Source organism: Megascapheus bottae, chromosome 33 (assembly GCF_031878675.1).
Source record: "Megascapheus bottae isolate mThoBot1 chromosome 33, mThoBot2.hap1, whole genome shotgun sequence".
NCBI lineage: Eukaryota > Metazoa > Chordata > Mammalia > Rodentia > Geomyidae > Megascapheus > Megascapheus bottae.
The window spans coordinates 9200213-9220889 of NC_143541.1; the positions used below are offsets into that span (position 1 = coordinate 9200213).

General features: G+C 61.6%; 1 protein-coding gene across 5 annotated transcripts; it reads right to left on the reverse strand.

The window, feature by feature from the left end:
* Positions 1-12212: 12212 nt before the first annotated feature.
* On the reverse strand, positions 12213-20552 carry Tpra1 (transmembrane protein adipocyte associated 1). Of its 5 annotated transcripts, none has more exons than XM_090323872.1 (11): positions 20199-20552; positions 15364-15501; positions 15070-15202; positions 14446-14532; positions 14286-14358; positions 14131-14210; positions 13870-13980; positions 13728-13788; positions 13537-13639; positions 13375-13455; positions 12213-12685 (listed from the first exon to the last, which is right to left on the reverse strand). In XM_090323872.1, exons 2-11 carry the CDS (start codon positions 15489-15491, stop codon positions 12430-12432), a joined length of 1113 nt encoding a protein of 370 aa, XP_090179998.1. In that variant the 5' UTR covers positions 15492-15501; positions 20199-20552; the 3' UTR covers positions 12213-12429. The 5 variants fall into 5 exon arrangements, with proteins under 5 accessions (XP_090179998.1, XP_090179997.1, XP_090179999.1 ...); XM_090323871.1 differs by lacking the exon at positions 20199-20552 and adding an exon at positions 18425-18582; XM_090323873.1 differs by lacking the exons at positions 13870-13980; positions 20199-20552 and adding an exon at positions 18425-18597.
* Positions 20553-20677: the final 125 nt, after the last annotated feature.

Below are 20677 nucleotides of genomic sequence, written 5' to 3' on the forward strand. Positions count from 1 at the left end.
GACACAGACACATCAAAAGCCAAAGGGCCATAGTCATGGCTCCGGTACCAGAGTGCCTGCCTCATGGCGAACGCTGGCGTTCGGGCCCGAGCACCACCGAGGAATACAGAGGCAGAAGTGAGGCAGGGGAGGGCTTGAACAGGTCAGCGGTGCTTGGCTGCGGGGTGGCCAGCCCTGCTGTTGACCAGGAACAGCCGAGCGCTGGCCTTGGTGCAGACCACGAGGATGACGTGTGGTGCTTTCTCAGCACGTCCTCGGAGGCTGGTGGCATCCCGTGGTCCTGCCACGTGGCCACATCGCATGGTGGCTTTTCATACTGGTACTGTGGCTGCCGGCACGGGCTGCCCATCAGCTCAGGGCTGACACACACAGGGTGGAGGTGAGGGGCTGGGAGGTGAGGGGGCAGGGGGGCCTCGGTGCTTCCTGGTGGGCACAGTCTTCTAATGGAGAAAGCCAGTCCTCCCCAGCCCTCCCGGGAGACCCGCTCTTCCTCCACTCCCCAGAAGGGTCACCACCACTTGACTTTCAAGATATCCAGGACGTACACACACTGGCTGCTCACGTGTCCACCGGAGGAGAAGGGCGTGACCCACACAGCAGGTCCTCAGACAGAGGGCAGGTGAGGTCAGGCTCCCCAGGCCTGTGCACAGAGGACAGGTGAGGGCAGGGACAGGTGAGGACAGGTGACAGGGACAGTGGCAGCTCTGCCCCACCCTCCAGGAACAGCTGGCTGCCTGTGCATCAGTCAGAAATCACTGTAGCCAGTGTGGTGTCCCGTGTCCCGTTCTTGTGGCCTTACTCAGTGGAGTCACCAGCTGCAGAGCCAGGACTGCAGGGTGCATCCTCCTCCCTGGTCCCCAAGATGATGGCTGTGGATGTGTGTGACCTGTGTGGGGGTCTCGGCCCTCCTGGAGGTCTCGGCCCTCCTGGGGTTCTCTGCCCTCCTGGGGGTCTCGGCCGGCCTGGGGGTCGCGGCCTGCAATTACCCCACGAGGAAGGCATCTGTGGTTCTTGAAGAGCAGGGCTCTGGGCCTGCCTCATGGCAGCACCTCCCCCGCTCCACACTGACCAGAGAGCCCCAAGGACACACCCCAGGCTCTGGTGTTCCCCAAGGCAGCCTGGAAGATTCTGTGCTGGCCTGGAGCCAGGGCCACGCCTGGGTCCCCTCTCCCTGCCCTGCACAGAGCTGCCCGAGGCTAGCACGGAAGCCTGTCCCTGCTCCCACCTCCCTGCCTAGCTCACAGCCCCAGGAAGCCCAGGCGCAGTTGCCACGGCAACCCAACATCAGACCCACAGAGCATCAGTCAGACCAGCACTGCATCCTGGCGGGTGGAGAGAGGCCTTCCTGCATCCACCCCCATGGCTCCCGCCTGGCCACAGGCCCACCTCTGTCTGGACTACTTCACAGACCTGCTGTCCCCGGGGCCGGCACCTCCTCACATTGCCCTGAGCTTTGGGCCACAGAGACACAGCCCCTGCCACGGTGGCCCTGCTCTGTGCGTGTGCACAGAGAAACAGGCAGGCAGCGACACTCCCCAGCCTTTGTCCCAGCCAGCTGTTCTAGGCCTGCCTCTCCCAAGCATGGCCTGAGAGACAGCGGCAGAGGAAGGGCAGCTGTGCCTGAGGTGGAAGGAAGGGGTCAGAGCTGCAGATCCCAGCAGAGGAGCCAAGCGGGCTAGGAAGCTCACCACTGCAGGCCCGGACCCCAGCCAGTGTCCCCTCACCCACCCCAGACCCTGCTCACCCACGGCAGCCTCGAGGACCACCTCAAGACACTGGAAAAAGAAAAGCAAAGGAAGCCTAAGGTTCTCAGAAGGAAGGGGAACCATAAAGGTTAGAGTTATAATGAATTAAAAAGATTATAAAAGCTGTAGAGAAAGCCAGGCATGGTGGCTCACGCCTGTCATCCTAGCTACTCAGAGGCTGAGGTCTGAAGATCATGGTTCAAAGCCAGCCCGGGTAGTAAAGTCCATTGTTGGGGACCAACTGTGGGGTCAGTGACCATGACTGTGGGGTCAGTGACCTTGGACCCGCACAATTGAGTACACAAGGAAGTAAGCTCTTATCATGATTTTGGGCTGTGTCAATAGCTTCTCATTTAACCTGCTTGGGACTTGATCGCTTCTCATTCAACCTATTTCAGACTTGATACTGTTTGTAGGAATGTAGCCCCTCTCAGTTCCCTAGTTTAAAGAAGTGTATTTAAGATTGAGAACTGGAAATAAACTGGGCTACGGTCTTGGGCTACAGGCTTCTTAAGCTGTGGCTCCTGATTTGGGCTGTAGCCCTCCTGAACCCCATCTGTTTGTCTCTCTTCTATTTTTTCCTAGTCCCTGCCCTATTTCAGGAATCCCAATCTGCGAGCCCTGGTTTGCTGCCAGCTGGCCCCGGCAGTCCATGAGACTCTTATGTCCAGTGAACCACCAGAAAAGCCCGAAATGGAGCAATGGCTCAAGAGGTAGAGCACTAGCATTGCACGTGTGCACACACACACACAAACCATAGAGGAAAATCAATGAACCCAGAGGTGATTCTTCCAAAAGACCAACAAATTCAACATGGTAGTTAAATTAATCAAGAAGAAAGTAGATAAACTCCAAAGTCCTGGACTCAGAAACAAAGGAGGAGATGTCACTACCACCCTCACAGAGGTGAGGTTTTAAAGGAGTCATGTGGGCAATTGTTCTTATTTCTCTTTTGATGGTTCTGGGGTTTGAGCACAGGGGCCCAAGCTTGCTAGACAGATAACTCTACCACTTGACCATGTCCGGGCCTTTGTTCTGGAGTTCTTTTCTGCAATCTTCCTGCTCATGTCCGCGTGAGCCACCACCCCTGATTGGTTTGTGGGAGTGGTGAGTCTCACCAACATTCTTCTCTGAGCTGACTACTTGAGTTGCTGGCGTTACAGGTGACAATCACCGAGAATGGCTCTGGTAGAGACAATTTTCTGCCCCTCCAATTCCAATTAGAAGAAGGGGACCCATTCCACAGATGGATACAGAACTGACTGGAGAAGAAGCAAACAACCCAAATCCAAGCCAACACCACAGGTGAAGTCGTGTTCAGAATCCCTGTCTGTCAGTGGCTTCCCCACTGAACTTGGCAGCCCTGGGCTCCTCTCATGGCGTGAGGGTCAGATGACCACCACAGAGGACGGGGCACAAGACTGCCTTCTCGTCTTAAATGAATGTGAAGCCAACCACAATCGGAAGAATCATACACTGCAATCAAGTTAGATTCCTCTCAGGAATGCAGGGTTGGTTCAACACCTGAAATCACCCCAGGCAGAGCGGCAGTTTCTGAGTGCCCTCACGCCATCTTCACTGTGGGAAGGCCAGCTGCTCACCCTTAATGGCAGGGCCAGGAGGCCAGCACCCACCAGAGCTAATCAAACATGGAAAACCATGGCAGTGGACTGAAAGAGCCAACACTGCCTTGACAGCCACACGGCAAGCGAAGGCAGGGCTCTCGGTCCCAGCGGGCTCCCTCTGGGATGGACAGCCCGGTTCCCAGCTTCAGCAGAATCCTAGAGGTTCCAAGAACACAGGAGGAAGATCCAACTTCTTGATTTCAAAACGTAGTACAGAGAAAATAGGAGCAGAACAGAGCAAGGTGGGAAACAAGTACACAATAGAAGGGACCAAGACCCACGGGCTTTGGACATGCTGGATGAGTTTAGTCAAGTCAAGAGGAGAGGCCCAAACACACCCAGGTCAGCTGCAAAGGCCCCAAAGACAAAAACACCGGGCAGTGTTGTGCTTCATGTCTGAAAACTACTGTGAAATAAAAACAGGAAAGCATGTCACCATATCCGACATAAGGAATAGAAAATAGTACAGGTTTTAGAACAACTAATGGACCTATTATGGAAACTAAAGGCATAATTAAACATCTTTTTACAAAGGAAACTCTAGATTCAGAGGTCATACCAGCAAACTATATCAGAAATTTGAACCTGGAGAAGAAGAAGAAGAAAAAAAGAAACACTTCTCAAATTGTTTTATGAGGCCAGAATATACTTGATGCCAAGATCTAATAAAGACATAATGAGAAAAGAAATATCACTCAAGGAAATAAATGGAAAAATTCTGAATTTAATATTAGCCAATTGAATCTAATAAATTGAATCCAAATAAATCTCATTTGATCGCAGCAAGACAGATTCATCCCTAACAGAATAGGTTGGCTCAGCATCTGGCAATCATCTTATTAATAGAACAAAAGTAGGGAAAGAGTACAAGCACCTCAAAAGATGAAATTTTTATTAAAAATTCATATACTTTCATGATGTTTTCAATCCTGGGAGAGGAGGCCAGAAAGGAAGCCTTCCCGAGCTGCAGGCCCAGATAGGATCCTCACGGGCATGTCATCCCCCCGCCTCAGGCCTACACTCACACGTCCAGGCAGAAGAGTGAGGAGAACAAACCCAAGAAAAAGAAATGTGAGAAGAGGGGGGATGACCAAGGCTGGAGCCGCTTGTCCATTATACGATGAGGGGCCAAGAGAGGCTATTAGAATTAACCCAAGGTTAATTGAATTCTATCTAACGAACAGAACATAAAACTTAAAAGACTCCACTGATCGTTGCTTAAATACCTATCAAATAGCTAAGAACAAAACGGGAAAGCCTAAGTACATGAAAACATAAATACATATGTGCATGAACCATGATTTGATGGTATAAAGATGCAAATTCTCCCCAGGGTAATTCTCTGCAATTTACTCCTAATCAAAATCTAGATAATTTTTTGTGGAAATTAACAAGATGAATGCAATATTTATATGGACGAGCAAACCTCCAGGCAGAGCCAAGACAGTTTGAAAACCATGAAGAAGTTTTCTCGTCAGACACCGAGGCCTGCCATATCCCCAGCCCTGAGACAGAGTGGAGCCAAGGCCTGGACGCTAGTGGTGACAGAGAACGGGGGGCCGGGACAAGCCTCGGAGACACCCTCGATTGCTCTTTGTAACAGGATTTGGAAAACTGTTCTTAATAAGTTTTACAAAAACAATGGTTTATTCACAGGAGCTTTACTTCCCTCCAGTCCCAGGGCACCTTGGCTGTACAGAGGTAAGCCCGGATAGTGGATGGGCCAGTGGGAGTACACATAAGCCCTGAAAAAGGGCCAACCTTTGGGAAAGCACTGCCCTGCCAGAACGCACCAAAGCATACCAGGGGCACAGCCTGGGGAGAGGATGGACGAGGGGTCGGGCAGCCCATGCTGGGTAGGGGATGGGACGAGTCCATGGTGCCGTTTAGAAGGAAAGACTCGCCACAGGAGGAGGGAGGGAGGGAGGGAGGGAGGGAGGCAGTGCAGGGTCCAGAACACACTGCGTGCTGAGGTGCGTGTGTGCGTGCAAGTGGGCAGATCTGTGGTGAGCAGTGTGTGTGACTTGGTGGAGAAGCGAGGCTGTGACCAGGGAAGAAAGCGTGGATTCCTGTGTTGGAGCCACACTGTGTCCTGGCGCTCTGCACACATCCCTGCCGTCTCATCCCCCGTGCTCCTGCTCCCAGACCCCTATGACCCACGTGAGACAACGGGCAGGGAAAACCTGGGCAGGGTTGCCGGAGAGATGACAGAGATGACAGGGCCCCCTGTCCCCAGGGAACCAAGCTCCCCCTGTGGTCCTGGCAGCTCGAGACAGCCTTCTTCCCTTCCCTGCATGCATGCAGCCTCCTGCCCCGAGATCCCGGCCACGGCTCTGCCACCACATCTGCCCCAGGTGCTGGAGGCCAAGGTGCACATGGAGAGGGAGCGGAGGCTGCTGGGGAGGGGCGAGGGCTGGACTGCAGGCCACCCCCCCCACTCCACACCCCCTCTGCCCCACAGACCACTCCCCTCCAGCTCCTCCCTCCCCAGACGTCCCCTCTGTCTGCGGAGGCCTCCCTCAGGGAAGGCCCTGGTTGCTAGGTGATGGGCGTTAGCAGGAGGGAAGTGGGGAGCAGCCGGAATGGGGGTCCCATGCGCACACAGGCCACCTCCACACAGCCTGCAGTCGTGTGGGGAGATGCAGACAATGGCAGACACCCCACACTCACCCACACACCCAGACAACCGCATGTGTGCACACAAACACGCCCACGCACAGACACCCCGGAGGGCCGCCTCCCATCCCTCCCACCGTGACCCATGCCTCCCCAGAGCCCCGATGTCACTAGGACGCTTCAGGACAGGGCGGGCCCTGGGCTCTGGGCCATCTGAGAACATGGATGCTGCAGCCCACAGGTCCTGACAGGAGGTGACCTGCCGCCCTCCAGGCCCAGGGTGATCACCCCGACGGCTGGGTAAGGCAGGGCCCAGGCAGGGGCCGAGGCAGGGGAAGGCCCTCCCGGAGGGAAGGGGGGTGCTCAAAGGGGAGGGCCTCGAGCCCAGGGCCCCACAGCAGCCCCACCTCACAGGCCAGGCCTCTGCCCCCTGCACTGCCACGGGGCGCGCAGAGACAGTTCCAGAGCTCCTGTGTTGTGCCTCTCACCAGCTCCTCCCTCAGCACGGGGCTCGGTTCCCCATGTGTGGATTAGACAGGACTCAGGGCCTCATGGGGACACGGTGACACGTTCAGGACTTGGGACACAACGTGATGACATGGAGCCAGCTCTCTGAGGCCACCGTGGCCTCTATGCAGGCAGCTCAGATGAGACGTGGGGAGTCTGGCTTCCATCTGTCAATTCTGGCCCTGCCTGGGGACACCCAGCGCCTTGGGGGGGGGAGGGCACAGAGCAGCTCTGCCGTGTCTCCCATGCCCGTCTCTGGACAGTGCCAGCAGACATGCACCGTTGTCCCCATGAGGACTGAAGTTAAGAGCGTGGCCTCTCTGGGGTCGGCTTCATTGTTTTGAAATAGGGCCGGTGGGAGGAGACGAGTTCTCTCCCCAGCTCCCACTCATGGCGCCTCGATCTACCACAGACCTGGGGTGAGTCAGGTTCTGGAGTTCTGGTCTATGCTCAGTTGGCCCCCATTGCTTCTGAGCTTGTGGCAATGCAGCAGACAGGCGCAGAGGCAGTCCTGCTGCCAGGAAGCCAGGCGGGAAGGGACAGAAGCCCAGGCCAGCAGGAAGGCCTCCCCGGACTGGACAGAGGCTCCCCAAGCTTCCTCCCGGTCCTGGCGGCCATTCCCATGCCCGCCTTGGGGGGACCCCGGGCTCTGGGGACCTAACACCACTCTCTGCTAGCCTCTGCCGGCCTAGCCACCTGCATCTGGCCCTGGGAGCCCTGTATGCCATGACCCACCCTTGGGCCTGAGCGCCCCTTCCCCCCTCACCCCCCCTGGGCTCCCCCTCCCCCCCTTGGCAGGAAGCTGGGGCTGCCCTGCCTCCCTGAGGTCCCAAGACCAGGCAGCAGCCTCTGGACCTCCATTGCTGGCGTGGGGACACAGGGGATGGCCGGCCAGGCCCCAGAAGGATGGCCACAGCACAGGGGGACGCGTGAACCGGGGAGTGAGGGGCCTTCGGGCGAGGCTGCAGGGGGATGGGGGTGGCGCGTGGACAGGACCACGCAGGACAGCCTCACAGACTCAGGCCCTCAGCAGTCACGCCCAGGGGGCCAGCCGAGCGAGCGGGGACAGCTGCCCGCGGCCCAGGTGCCAGCCTGAGCCCCAGGACACTACGGAGTCCTCCAGGTTTAATCTTCTAGGCTGAACCAGTGAGCTCTTCCTGTGAAGGTGTTTTCAGATGAGGTTGATGCCGGAATCGCTGGACCTCAGGAAGAGCCGGTGAGCCTCTTCCAGGAGGTGTCCTGGTAGACCCAGCCTTCTCCCTCCCTCCCAGCCCTCCCTCCCTGATGCCTGGCCCCCACCCACAGAAACCTGAAGTTAGGCAAGGTGGCCGCCACAGAGGCCAGGTGTCCCCCGGAAGCCAGGGCTGCAGGCTGGAGGGCAGAGGAGAATCTGGGCACCTCGTCCTGTGGGGGCAGGGTGGGAGCCAGGCAGACAGCGGAAGCCCTGGGGAGAGAGCTGGCCAGAGTCCAGAGTCCCAGCCAGGGCATCCTCTGTCCTCGGGGAGGGGCCCTGGCCCTGAGCTCCGGGGGAGGGGATTAGAGGCCACCATGCCCATTGGGGCCACAGGAGGGCTATGTGCCCACACCCTGGTGGGAGGGACCCCAGCCAGGCTCTGCCTGCCATCAGCAGAGCAGGGAGATAAGACACAAAATAATTAGTGAGCAGAGTGCATAATTAACTGCTAAATTGTGTGTTGCAGACTGGCTGAGCGGCAGGAGAGCCAGGTGGGGGGGACTAGGGGGAGGGAGCCTGGGGAGGGAGGATCCCAGGGGACTGGGTTCCTGGTGGGGATAGGACTAGAGAGGAGGAAGCCCTGCTGGGGGAGGGGAGTGGGTCTGGGGAGGAGGGACCCCTGCTGGGGGGGGGAGTGGGTCTGGGGAGGAGGGACCCCTGCTGGGGGAGGGGAGGGGGTCTGGGGAGAAGGGAGCCCTGCTGGGGGAGGGGAGGGGGTCTGGGGAGAAGGGAGCCCTGCTGGGGGGGAGGGGGTCTGGGGAGGAGGGACCCCTGCTTGGGGAGGGGAGGGGGTCTGGGGAGAAGGGAACCCTGCTGGGGGGGAGGGGGTCTGGGGAGAAGGGAACCCTGCTGGGGGGGAGGGGGTCTCGGGAGGAGGGAGCCCTGCTGGGGGGGGAGAGGAGGGGGGTCTGGAGAGGAGGGAGCCCTGCTGGGGGGGGAGAGGAGGGGGTCTGGGCAGGAGGGAGCCCTGCTGGGGGGGAGGGGGTCTCCGGAGGAGGGAGCCCTGCTGGGGGGAGGGGAGGGCTGGGGAGGAGGGAGCCCTGCTGGGGGGGGGAGAGGAGGGGGTCTGGGCAGGAGGGAGCCCTGCTGGGGGGAGGGGAGGGCTGGGGAGGAGGGAGCCCTGCTGGGGGGGGGAGACGAGGGGGTCTGGGCAGGAGGGAGCCCTGCTGGGGGGAGGCTCTGGGGGAGGGGGCTCTGGGGAGGAGGGAGTCCTGCTGGGGGGGGAGGGGGCTCTGGGGAGGAGGGAGCCTGCTGGGGGAGGGCTCCCAGATCAGGGGAGGGGAGGGGGGTGGGCTGGACGTGAGCATGTCCTCTGAGGAAGGTGTCCTCTGGGGGGGCTGAGGCAGGAGGGGCAGGTGGTCAGGAGAGGGGCTGGCCGCCCCACCAGGGCGTCTGTGGTGACCCTGGCAGGATTTCTTGGGGTGTGAGCAGAAGAGGGCACAGGCGGGAGCTGGAAGGCTGGGAGGTGCAGGCCTCCTCTCCTCCCCGGCACTCACGTCCCTCCCAGCAAGGGAAAGCTCCTGGGTGCTCTCTGCAACACCACCCGGGGGGCTGTGGCCCAAACGCTGCCCCCAGCCACCGCACAAAGCGGAGACAGCCCTGCGTGCCGGCCCAAGCTGGAGGAGGCGGTGGGGTGGGGGTCGGGCTCCGGGCTCGGGCTCCGGTGTGGATCCTACCTGGAGGAGGCTTGCCAGGTCATTTCTGCTCCAGATGGGGCCCCCTGGTGGCCATGGGCAAGGCAGCCCAGAGCAGAGGGATGCAGACGGGGAAGGGAGGGGCCCCAGGCTGTCACCCCTGGACAGAATGGCGGGGGAGGGGGGCGTGGCTCCACCCCCCGCCCCTCCTGGGCCTGCCGGGTCCCCGGCATCTGCACTCCTCTTCTCAGGGGACCTGCAGCACTCCTGCAGCCCTGTCCTCTGCCAGTTTCCGCATCTTTCAACGAAGACTCCAGATGCATCACAGCTGCCCTTAGGGAGGGAGAGCCGGCCAGCGCCATAGCTGCCGGCACACAGGGTCTCCACTAGTGAGGTCTGCAGGAAGGGAGAGCAGCTTCCACCCCTATCTACCCACCTATGCGATCTGTCCTTCCACCCATCCATCCTTCCATCCATCCATCCAGCTCTCCATCCATTCCTCCATCCATCCATCCATCCCACCACCCACCCATTATCCATCCCTCCATCCCATCCATCCATCCATCCATCCATCCCACCACCCATCCCTCCTTTCTTCCCATCCATCCATCCCACCACCCATCCTTCTACCCATCCCATCATCCATCCTTCTACCCATCCACACCCCAGCAGCTGCCCGGAGATCCAGGCCGTGGTCAAGGGGTTGGCCCCCTTATTCCGGGCGCAGTTGCTATGGAAGGTTCTGAGGGCAGCTCTGCACAGCCTTCTCGGGAGCCACACCCTCGCCCCGCCAGACAGAGGACACTGAGGCCTGCAGGGTCAAATGACTTGGTGGAACTTGGCTCAGGCACAGGGCCTGGTATCACAGGAAGTGGGAGATCCTGGGATACACACGCACACACGTGCACAGCTTCCTCTGGCCCAGTTTCCCCAGTGGTGAAGTCCAGGGCTGGGTCAGAACCACCCCTACTGTGGCCTGAGAACCTGTAGGGATGGGGGTGCAGGGAGAGGGCAGAGGGCCTGGCAGGGTGGCAGGGTGCAGTCCCTGCCCCAGGCTGGCCTGCCACCCATGCCCTTGGGCTCTCTCCTGTTCCCTAAGTCTTCTTGGCCCAGCTACACTCCACACACAGCCACCCTTTGTCGTCTTCCCTGGAGTGCCAGGAGCACTGGTTCTGTCTCTGTCCTCCTGCTGAGTCTGAGGGTGCCATCTGAGCATGAAGCAAAGCGGCCAGAGCCAATCCCCCTGGAGACCTGGGCCAGCCTGAGCCTGAGCTGGGTCACCTGGGGTGTCGAGCAGAGGTCCAGCCAGCGCCCCCCCCTGCTCCCAGCTCATCTGAGCTGTGTTCTTACAAGGAAGCCCTGCAGCCTCCCAGGAAGCTGACCTGCTGTCCTGCTCTTTCCAGAGTCCAGCTTCTGAGCTTACTGAGCTTGTCTCCTTGAAAGAACGTGTTTGGGGGCCGGGAGTTTGGCCTAGTGGTGCAGTGCTTGCCTAGCATGCACGAAGCCCTGGGTTCAATTCCTCGGTACCACACACATAGAAAAAGCTGAAAGTGGCACTGTGGGTCAAGTGGCAGAGCACTAGCCTTGAGCAAAAAGTATCCAAGGATGGTGCTCAGACCATGAGTTCAAGCCCCAGGACTGGCAGTCACGGTGGCTCAGGCCTGTAATCCTAGCTACTCAAGAGGCTGAGATCTGAGGATCAAGGTTCAAAGCCAGCCTGGGGCCCTAAAGACTATGAGACTCTTATCTCCCATTAACCACGAGAAAACCAGAAGTGGGGCTGTGGCTCCAGGGGTAGGACTGTAGCCTTGAGCTGAAGAGCTCAGGGACAGCACCCAGGCCCCCAGTTCAAGCCTCATGACCCACCAAAAAGAGGGGGTGGGGGGGAGGAAGGAAGATGTTTGGAAATGGTGCTGTGCCTAAAGTGGCAGGGCACCGGCCTTGAGCACAAACAGGCTCAAGGACAGAGCCCAGCCCCCAAGTTCAAGCCCCACAACAGACAAAATAACAAGAAAAAAGGGGGAAAAGGTTTTCTTTAACACTTCAGTCCACATGAGATTCCAGTATTTCATCTGTGAGTTTCTGAGCTTGTCTCACTGCCTGTGGCCTCCCTCCATGCATGGAAAGCCAGCCCCACCCCCTACACCCACACCAGAGCACAACAGGCCCCACAGCCCACAGGCCCTGACCCACCCCATCCAGGGACATAGCTGGGTTGTCCTCCTGTCCTCTTTCAGTGTGGAGATGGGCAGGAAATGTAAAACCCAGGTGTCTGTCCACTAGTCTGGTGGTGTTCGAGGCCCTGCACAGAGCAGGCCTTACTGCATTGCCGGCCGCGCCCACCAGGGGGCGTGCGGAAAACCTTTTCTTACCAGACCTAGACTGAAGGGGGCGGGGGTGAACTGGCAAATGCTAAGATGTCTCCCAGCCCGTCCTGAGCATCTGTGAACGCAGTCTTAACCTCGAGTCCTTTGCCTTGCAGGGGAATTCAAGCCATTCGTGGACAACGGACAGAGGAGTGCGCTGGGTGTGAGTGAGTGGCTGGTGGGAGCCAAGCCCCAGGTGTGCGTCTGCTCACACCCCTTATGGCGGCTGCCACACCTCTCTGTGAGTGCCTGCAGAAGGCCCGCTGGCTGTTGGGACCCATCACGGCTCATCTGGCCCGAGACTTTTATCAGCACACTGGTGGGAGCCTGGGGGTCCTGGGGTGTTGCCCGCAGCAGCGCCCGGCCACCTGTCCCTCCCAGCGGCCAGCCCAGGGGACTGTCCCTTGGGGCAGACGGCCCTCACCTGGCCTTGAGCTGCAGAGACAGCCGGGCATCGCTACCAATCTCCAAGTCAACAGCTGTCATCCCTTTTCCTTTTTATTAAAAAATAGACCAAGAAAATATACACGCTTGAGTTTGGCCGCTGCAGCAGGCCTGGGCCCATCCAGGCGCCCAGGGGTCGGCCCTGGAGCAGGGCGGGGCGGCAGGTGGACGGGGAGGCTCCACAGCTGGAACAGCGGAGGCAGGGGTACAGGTGGCCCGGCAGCCAGGCTGCCTCAGGCCACGGCAGGCCGGGTGGGCTCAGGCATTAATGGCCCTCCAGCGCTCACTGTCCGTGCTGTTGATGCTGCCCGCGTGGCAGGGCATGGAGGCCACGTCGTCCAGGTAAGCCATGCCGGAGGAGTCAAACTGCGTGCTGGAGTAGCAGGCAGCCGCGGGCCCCGGCCCCTCCACGCCCTCCCGCCGGGCCACGGCGTACGGCTGGGGCAGGTGCACGTCGGGTGCCTCCGCCTCATCCACTTGGCATTTGTAGGAGAAGAGGATCTTGGGCTCCGACCTGGAGGGAAAGGGGGCACGCAGCCCCACTGCCCGCTCAGGGACGGCCCAGGGGAGGGGAGGGGGGAGGCCTCCCCGCTTCTCACACCCGCCCAGGAGGCCCGCGGGGTAGAACACGCCGGGACCGGGCCTCGGAGGAGGACGAGGTCCCAGGACCTCAGGTCAGCAGACTCGCTCATCTCCAGTCAATGGCTACAAGTGCTGGCGTGGCCCTGGGGCTCCAGCGGCAGAGCACGGCCTGGAGCGAGTGAACCTCGGGGACAACGCCCAGGCCCCGAGTTCAAGCCCCAGGGCCAAAAAAGGTTCAAAGCTGCCCTCTCCTCGGAGCCCAGACAGCTGGTCTGCGGGCTTCTCTTGGCCTCCGCCAGGGCCTGACTGCTGTCCACTGCCTCTGCCTATTGCTCTCCTGTCCTTCTAGGTCAGCTGGGACAGCAGGGGAGGGGCACAGCCCCCCCCCAACACACTGTGCACAGGAAGAGCCTGACGGGCAGCGCTTTGTGGGGAGGGGCCCAGTGCAGCCCCACGTCCACACGTCCACACGTGAATTGTTGCTGGGCCCGGGCTCCACACAGTGGCGCACCGTCCTGCGCACGGGAGGGGCTCAGCGGCGTCCTGAGGAGCCCACGCCCAGTACCACGGGCGGCCACACGGGGGCCCAGGCGCCGGGGGTGGGGTGGGACCCGGACTCACCCGAAGAACCCTCGGAGGAAGGCCACGTAGATGAGCGGGGCAAAGAAGCTGAAGTAGAGGAAGGTGGTGGCGTCCACACAGCTGCCGGGGGGCAGGCGGTCAGGGTGGGTGGCCTCCGGGGCACGCAGACGCCCCTCCCCACGCCCCCTGCCCCCCACCTACCACAGCCCCTCGATGATGTCGGCACACAGCAGGGCACTGCCCAGACCCTGCACCAGGTTGAGCAGAGCCAGGATCCCGGCATACACGTAGAAGCTGCGCCGGGCTGCGGGAGCAAGGGGTGAGCTGGGCTCCACAGGACGCGCCCCCCGCCCCGTCCTCCTCCCCCGCCCCGTCCCCACTTCCCCACTCACAGGGCAGGGAGATGCGGTCCCGCAGTGGGGTTTTTGGAAGGAGCACCACCAGAGAGTAGACCTGCAGAGCAGGAGAAGGGCGTGAGGGTGGGCCAAGGCCAGGGGCAGGGGTCCCCTCCCCCAGGACCCCCCCACACCTCACCAGGAAGAAGAAGCAGGAGCTGACCAGCCAGAACTGGCGGCCCCCATGCCCATAGATGTTGAAGTCCTCGGCAGAGAGGTGGGCATCCGGGTACAGGATCTCCAGGGTCCCCTGGGGCAGGCGGTGCCCAGCTGTCATCGGCCTCAGGCTTCCCACCCCACCCCGGGGGGCCGTGCCTCCCTTCCCAGCATCCCCCCTTCCCCCTCCTCTTCTCTCCCAGGATCCCCTCCTTTCCCTTCCCCTCCCCTCCCCTGTCCCTACCTGGGTGACAGAATAGGCCAGCGACAGCACGGTGGTAATGGTCAGCACCCTCTTGATGCTGGACTTGCTCTCCAGGTGACCTGGGGGGCGGGGGGGGGTCAGGGACCTGTCCTGTGCGGAGGGTCCACCCCCCCCGGCCGGCCCCGCAGTCTCACCAAACGCTAGGCCCAGGATGACCACGCTCAGCTCGATGGCCAGCAGGAAGAAGCGGGTGATCTCCCACAGGACCTGGGCAGGGCGCACGCGGGGCGTCAGTCCAGCCCGAGGCCGGGCAGGGCGGTACCCCTCTCCCCCACCATCCCCTGCCCTCCCCACCTTGTCAGCCACGGTGGCCGCATTTGAGGCGCTGACGGTCATGGACACCACAGCTCGGGCAATGCCCACCAGGGCCACCACGAACACCTGGAGCCGGGAGAAGACGGGGCTGGAGCCGGGAGATGGAGGGGCGGCTGGGGACCAGGGCGCAGCAGTCTCCAGAGAGGAGAGGACGGGAGGACGAAGAGGACAGGGAGGATGGGAGGGCTGGGAGGCCGGGAGGGAAGGGAGGACGGGAGGACCGAGGAGCAGGACAACCTAACGCTGGCCCCCTCTCCTTCCCAGGGCCAGCTCCCCGCTAACTTTCAGGGGCAGTGCCCTCCCCCAGGTTCACAGGCTGGATTAGCTCGGGGGCCTGTGGGGCAGGCGCAGGCAGATGAGAGCGCCAGGCCAGTCCTGATGGGAGGCCCGCTGCCTCTCCCAGAGGCGGGGGCCAGGCGCTGGCTCAAGGCTGCCAGCATCTCCCCTAGGGGACCTCATCTAGGACCAGAGCTGCACAGCCTGCCTGGTAGTCCCAGACCGTCACGCGGGACCCGGCCACGCCAGGAGCAGCTTCCCACAGCCAGCGGTGGGGACCCTGGCTCCGCCGGCCGGTGCTGCCTTCCGTCAGGGCCCAGGGCTTACCAAGATGTAGAACGTGGTGAAGATGGGGCTGGAGGTGACACGGACCTTGGCCCGAGCAAACGGAAGCTTCCAGAGCAGGAAGATGAAGAAGAGCACATTGGGGATGAGCAGCAAGAGGTCCCAGAACCGGACCCTGGGGTGGGGGGTGTGGAAGCACGGGGCCGTGTGCACACCCGGCCCCCAGACGTGGACTCTGGGGTGGGGGGTGTGGAAGCATGGAGCTGTGTGCACACCCGGCCCCCCTCACCCCAGCAGCAGACGTGCAGAATGGGCTGGCGCAGGCCTGTGACTCACCTGGAGGTGCCGATATCCTGATAGAGCAGCAGCAGGCAGCGGTGGGGGACACTGATGTTTGGTGCCAGGGGCGGGGGAGATGCTGTGCTCTGATTGTCCTGAATCACCTCCTGCAGGGCGTCCATCATGCCGGTGGCCCTGGGGAGACAGAAGCCATGTGGTCAGAAAACTAGGGGCCAGAGGCCCGGCTAGATGTGCCTACCTCCTGTGGGTCTCCAGTCCTCACTCCAGCTCTGCCTTGAGGCCCCTCTGCTGGGCACGTCTATCACAGCAGCCCTGTGCATCCCAACAACCCTCCAGGGCCTCAAGGGTTGTCCAGACATATAACTGTGAGCACACAGGGTCCCAGGGGCTAGGAGAGACAGGGGTCATGCCCCCGCTCAACACAAAGGGCAAGTGTCAGCCAGAACTGTGACAAGTGTCAGCTGGTGGCCTGGAGTCAGAGGATGCTGGGGACATCAGCAGGACCTTCTACAGGGCAAGCAGGCCATGAGGACTTAGAGGGGCCCTGGTAACCTGGTCTTAGCAGACTGGGTAGAAGCGCATGCAGGTGGCAGTTCATGCCACCCACCACTAGGTGGCAGTGAGGAGTGGGAAGACCAAACCTGAGGATGAATTACTGGGGTTCCTGAAGGAATGTGGGGGGGTGCCTTTGAGGAGCTGGGCTGGAGATGAGGGTGGGGACATGGTGGCTCCTGCAGGGACACACAGCTGGCGTGCACCACAGGCACACTTTGGTGAGCTTTGGCAGAGGTCCTGGCGGCTGGCTGAGGCAGGCCAGGATTCAAGGCCAGTGTCGGGGTACTGTTCCCAGGGCTGTCCCCAGGCAGGAGGCTGGAGCTCATTCTCAGTTCTGCAGGAGCTGTGACAGGTGAGGGCCATGGCTGGGGAAAAGGGACAGGCAACAGCCCGTGGGGGGGGGGGGGGCATGACACTGAGATCCTGGGCTTAAGCCTCCTGTCCTCTCTAAGGCCACTGGCTGCCCCAGCCTGGGCTATGGAAAGTAGGGAGTAGACAGCGCCCTGCACACCTGCGTCCTGTGCTCAGCCCTCAGATGGCACCAGGCCCTCTCTGCCCAGCCCAGTCTTGGGAGGACCTGGCCAGGCAGGCAGGGCCTTATAGGTGAGCCTGCAGGAAATGCTCTGCCTAAGAAGCAGACCTCCAGAAAAAACCCCTGGGAGGAAAAGAAGACAGAGTAGACAGAATGGTGGGGGGCTATGGGGTCTCAACGCCCATCCTTCTCTCAGCACCAGAGCCTGGAATGCTGAGCTCATGGGCCCAGCGTCCTTGCACAGGCCTCAGCCTCCTGGCTTGGTCTTAGGCAACTGGACAGGTGTGGGGTGCCAATTTCCTACTAGGACATTTTCTTTTCTCATTGCTGGACCATGGGTGTGACTGCGGGAGTAAGGGCAGGCATCCTCGACCATGAGGCAGAGCATGCGTGGAGGACAACAGCACAGAGGGAAGATGTCGGGGCCCTTCATGCACATTTCAGGCTGCCTGCACACAGCGTGACGTACAGACACCTTCTAGCTTGTTACCGTGGCCTGATTTCAACCCTCAGCCTGGGTTCCAAATACAAAAGGAGCTGCTCGGGACTGAGAGTCAGTCACAAGAGATGACATGTGGGCTGAGACCTAAGTAAGACTTAACTAAGACCTAAGTAAGACTGAAAAGCACTGGAAGACGGGCAGTGCATGCACAGGGCCTGACTGAGGGGGACGCAGGCTGAGCTGATGGGCAGAATGGGGCTGGGATGGCTGGAGAAGAGACCACGATGGCTGGCACGGCCAGATCAGACGGTGCGACCCCCTCACGTGCAATATTGCTTCATTCCAGGCACAATGAGAAGTGTGTGAGCAAGGAGGTGTGCAGAGCGCGGAGCCAGGCAGGCGAAGGGGAGCGCCTGCCTCCATCCAGCAGGGAGCGGGGCTGGTGTCAGCCTCTGAGGGGCCCCAGGTCCCTGCTGTCTGCCAGTGCAGCCCATACAGCCCAAATAACGTGTGTGCCACCTGAGCCTGGCCCAGCAGGCTGCCCCCTCTCCACAAATATGAGAACTGGAGCTGGGACGGGGGAGGGGTGATCAGAAAGACCCTACTGACAGTAGCTGGGGGACCCCTGGACTCAGCTGTAGCCCACCCCGCCCTTCCCCCTGGACTTCCCACTTACAAAACCTTCAATCCCCTCTTCTGCCTAGGCCACTTTTGTTCTGACTCCCACAGAAACCTTCCTGCCCAGGCAGGCAGGCGCCAGAGCCACCATCTGAGCCAGAGGCCACCGCAGAGTCAGGAAGCCACGGGCCACACAGACCAGACCAACCTCCAGAGGTATGTGGACACCTCTGACGCGCCATGAGTCATGACAGTCCCTACGCAAGGCACGGGTCTATGCCAGCCTCGGCCCACAGCACCTCACACTGTTTACCACACTCAGTGTCCCCACCACACGCTGGGGAGGGGGGGGCAGGCGAGGAAAGGGGCTCTGTCCTGGGGCAGAGGCACTGTCTCCTACCTGACTTGACACGCAGGAGCTCCAAGAGCTGGGACAGGTGTCCCGTGGTGAGAGCGAGGTGGGAGGAGGGAAGGAGAGGTGGGCAGCCCGTCCACTGTGCCACGGGCACAGCAACATCTACTTCAGGCCGCACCTGCCCTCAGCCCGAGGCTCAGCCCGGGGCCCCCAGCCGCGCGCACCGAAGGCCCCTGCCCCCCAGAAGGGCGGCCCCCAGCCTCAGGCGCGCTCCCCGCAGGCTCGGGCCTCCCGCCCAGGCCTCGCCGCGCCCCGGGGGCCGGCAGGGGCGCCGCGTGACCTGACCTCCTCGTGACCGGTCCCCTCTGCTTCCGCGTCCCACCCCCCGCTGTCACCCGGCTCCTCCCCCGGGAGGCTGCGGTGAGGAGGAGCGCGGGGACCCCGGGCGCCCGGCCCCGCTCACTTCCTTCCGGGACCGGGGGCGCCCCCTGACCCGGGCGGCGCGGACGTCCGGGCGGGGCCCCGCGGGCTGGCGCGGCGGCGGCGGCCTGGGCCGGGCGGGGGCGCCCCGGGGCCGGGCGAGCGCCCTGCTTACCTGCGAGCCCAGGCGGCCCCGGCCCCGGCCGCCCAGGCCGCGGGGCTCCGGCCTCCAGCGCCGAGTCGGCGGCCGGGCCGGACAGCGGCGCTCGGGGCGGCGACCCCGGCTCCGCGGACACGGGTCGGCGGGGCGGGCGGGACGCGGAGGGGGGCGGCGCGCGGGGCTCCGGCGGCCGCGACCCGGGCGCAGCGAGCGCCTCGCCAGCCAGCGCCGCCGCGAAAACACCCCGGCCCCGCGCGGCCCCGCCCGCCCCGGCCCGGAGCCAATAGGAGCGGGCCTGCGCCGGGCCAGCCAATCGCGGCGCTCGGGGGCGGGGCCTCCCGCCGGCCTCTTAAAGGGGCCGCACGGAGGCGCGGCGGGACGCGGCGCGGGTGGTGGGCGAGGTCTGGGTGTGGTTTACCCCGCAAGTGGGGCCCCGGCCCGGCCGCCCGCGGGCCACGGAGAACCGCCGAGCACCCCAACTTGCGGCATCCCCCGGCTCCCCTCCAACTGGCAGAAATCAGTCCTGGCTGCTGGCCTGGGGAGGTGCCGCTGGGGCCCAGGGAGGCTGCGGAGGCTGCAGCCCGGGAGTCGGGCCTGTTGAAGACCACAGACGTCTGGGTGCCTGGGTTCAAAGCCACTCCGGGCTGGAAAGTCCACGAAACTCTTATTTACAGTTTACCCACAAAAACTCAAGAAATAGTGCTGTGGCTCAGGGGATAGCATGCCAGCCTTGAGCAAGAAAGCTAAAAGACACCAAAAAAAGAAGAAAGACTTGTGCAGCGGGTCGGGGACTTTTAAGTCACTATCAATATGTGATTCTGCATTTTTTTACTTCTGAATTTTGGACCCCTTATGCAAGTTCCGGGTGGGGGGGGAGCTTTTCCGTATTTGTGGAACGACCCAGTGCACCTATCTTTTGTTTTTCCCATGCAGGCAGAGGCAAGGGCTAGTTTCATCACAGGCCCTTCTGCACACAGGCCAGAGCAGGGCAGGGAGTTGGATAACTGACAATTTAGAGAAGGATGCTCTCTCAGAAGCTGCTCCACCCCCAAGACCAGGCACACGAAGGGCTGCCAGAGCAGTGCTTGATGCTGCTACTGAAATGCCCCCCCCCAAAGTGGTCACAGGAGTGATAGAAATCCCTAGGTAGTAGGGCCAGCTGGGAGTGTCACCAGAAGCAAGATGGGCATTATCCAATGCAGCTACCTGAGAGGAGTTAGTAGAAAAACAGGCAGGGGTTGTGGTCTGTACAACTTGGCAGGCAGCAGGTAAGCTGATAAGCCAAAGCCTGCTGGGCTAGAAAATGGTGCAGAGAAAGGACTACAGAAGAACAAGGAAATGAGGACAGGACACTGAGTCTTTGGTGTTGAAATCTTATAGGGCACAGAAGTGGATCCATCAGCCAGAAAGACACCTTCAAAGATTCCAATTCTCCCTATGCAACCCAAGGCCAATCTCTGAGGCCCTGAAGACAGCACAGGATGGTGGAGATGGCTGAAATCCTGTCTTCCCAAAGCACGAACCTGCCACGTGCTTTCTCTGCCACATTTCTTTCTTTCTTCTTTCTTCTTTTCTTCTTTTTGTGACCTGAACTCAGGGCCTGGCAGGCAATGTCCTGAGCCTTTTTTTTTTCTGCTCTAGGGTGGTGTTCTACCAGTTGAGCCACACCTCCGCTTTCAGCTTTTCCCTGGTTGGTTGGTGGATAAGAGTGCCACAGTTTCCTGCGCTGGCTGGCTTTGAACTGTGACGCTGAGATCTCAGCCACCCATTTCTGTTCTCAGAGTCTTACCAGGTAGCCCGGGCTGGCCTCACGCTGGCCTCTTCCTTCCTTCCTCCTTCTCGAGCACAGTCTTCTCCATCGCTGAGTCCTCTCCGGAATGTCTTCCACTGACCACAGCAGCTGGCTAGGAGGAAAGCGCCCCCTGGGCCGGGCCCTGCCGGCTGGGACCCCGGGACCCCGGGACCCCGGGCCCTGCCACCCCAGCAGCCCCGGACCGCGCCCGCCCCGCACGGCCCCGCGCGCCGGCCAGCAGAGCAGGCCTTGGGAAGCCAGCCGCGCCTCAGTCGTCCGTGCCAGCGAGCTGGCCGCGCCGCGCCAGGTCACACGGCCGGGAGGTGCCACTGGGCGTCAGGGCCACCGGCCCGGGCTCCGGCTTCCGGACCTCCGCCGACGGCGCTCTGGGCGGGGCTCCGGGTGGGCGGGGCTCCGGGTGGGCGGGGCCCCTGCGCGGTGGGCGGGCCTCCAGGGGATGTGGGCGGGGCCGAAAC

Coding starts and splice junctions, on each gene's coding strand:
- Tpra1 (XM_090323872.1), bottom strand. CDS start 15,491: ATGATGGACGCCCTGCAGGAGGTGATTCAGGACAATCAGAGCACAGCA. Junction 14,211..14,285: donor CATCCTGGGCCTAGCGTTTG/GTGAGACTGCGG, acceptor CCCGCCCCCCAG/GTCACCTGGAGAGCAAGTCC. Junction 13,640..13,727: donor GGACCGCATCTCCCTGCCCT/GTGAGTGGGGAA, acceptor TTGCTCCCGCAG/CCCGGCGCAGCTTCTACGTG.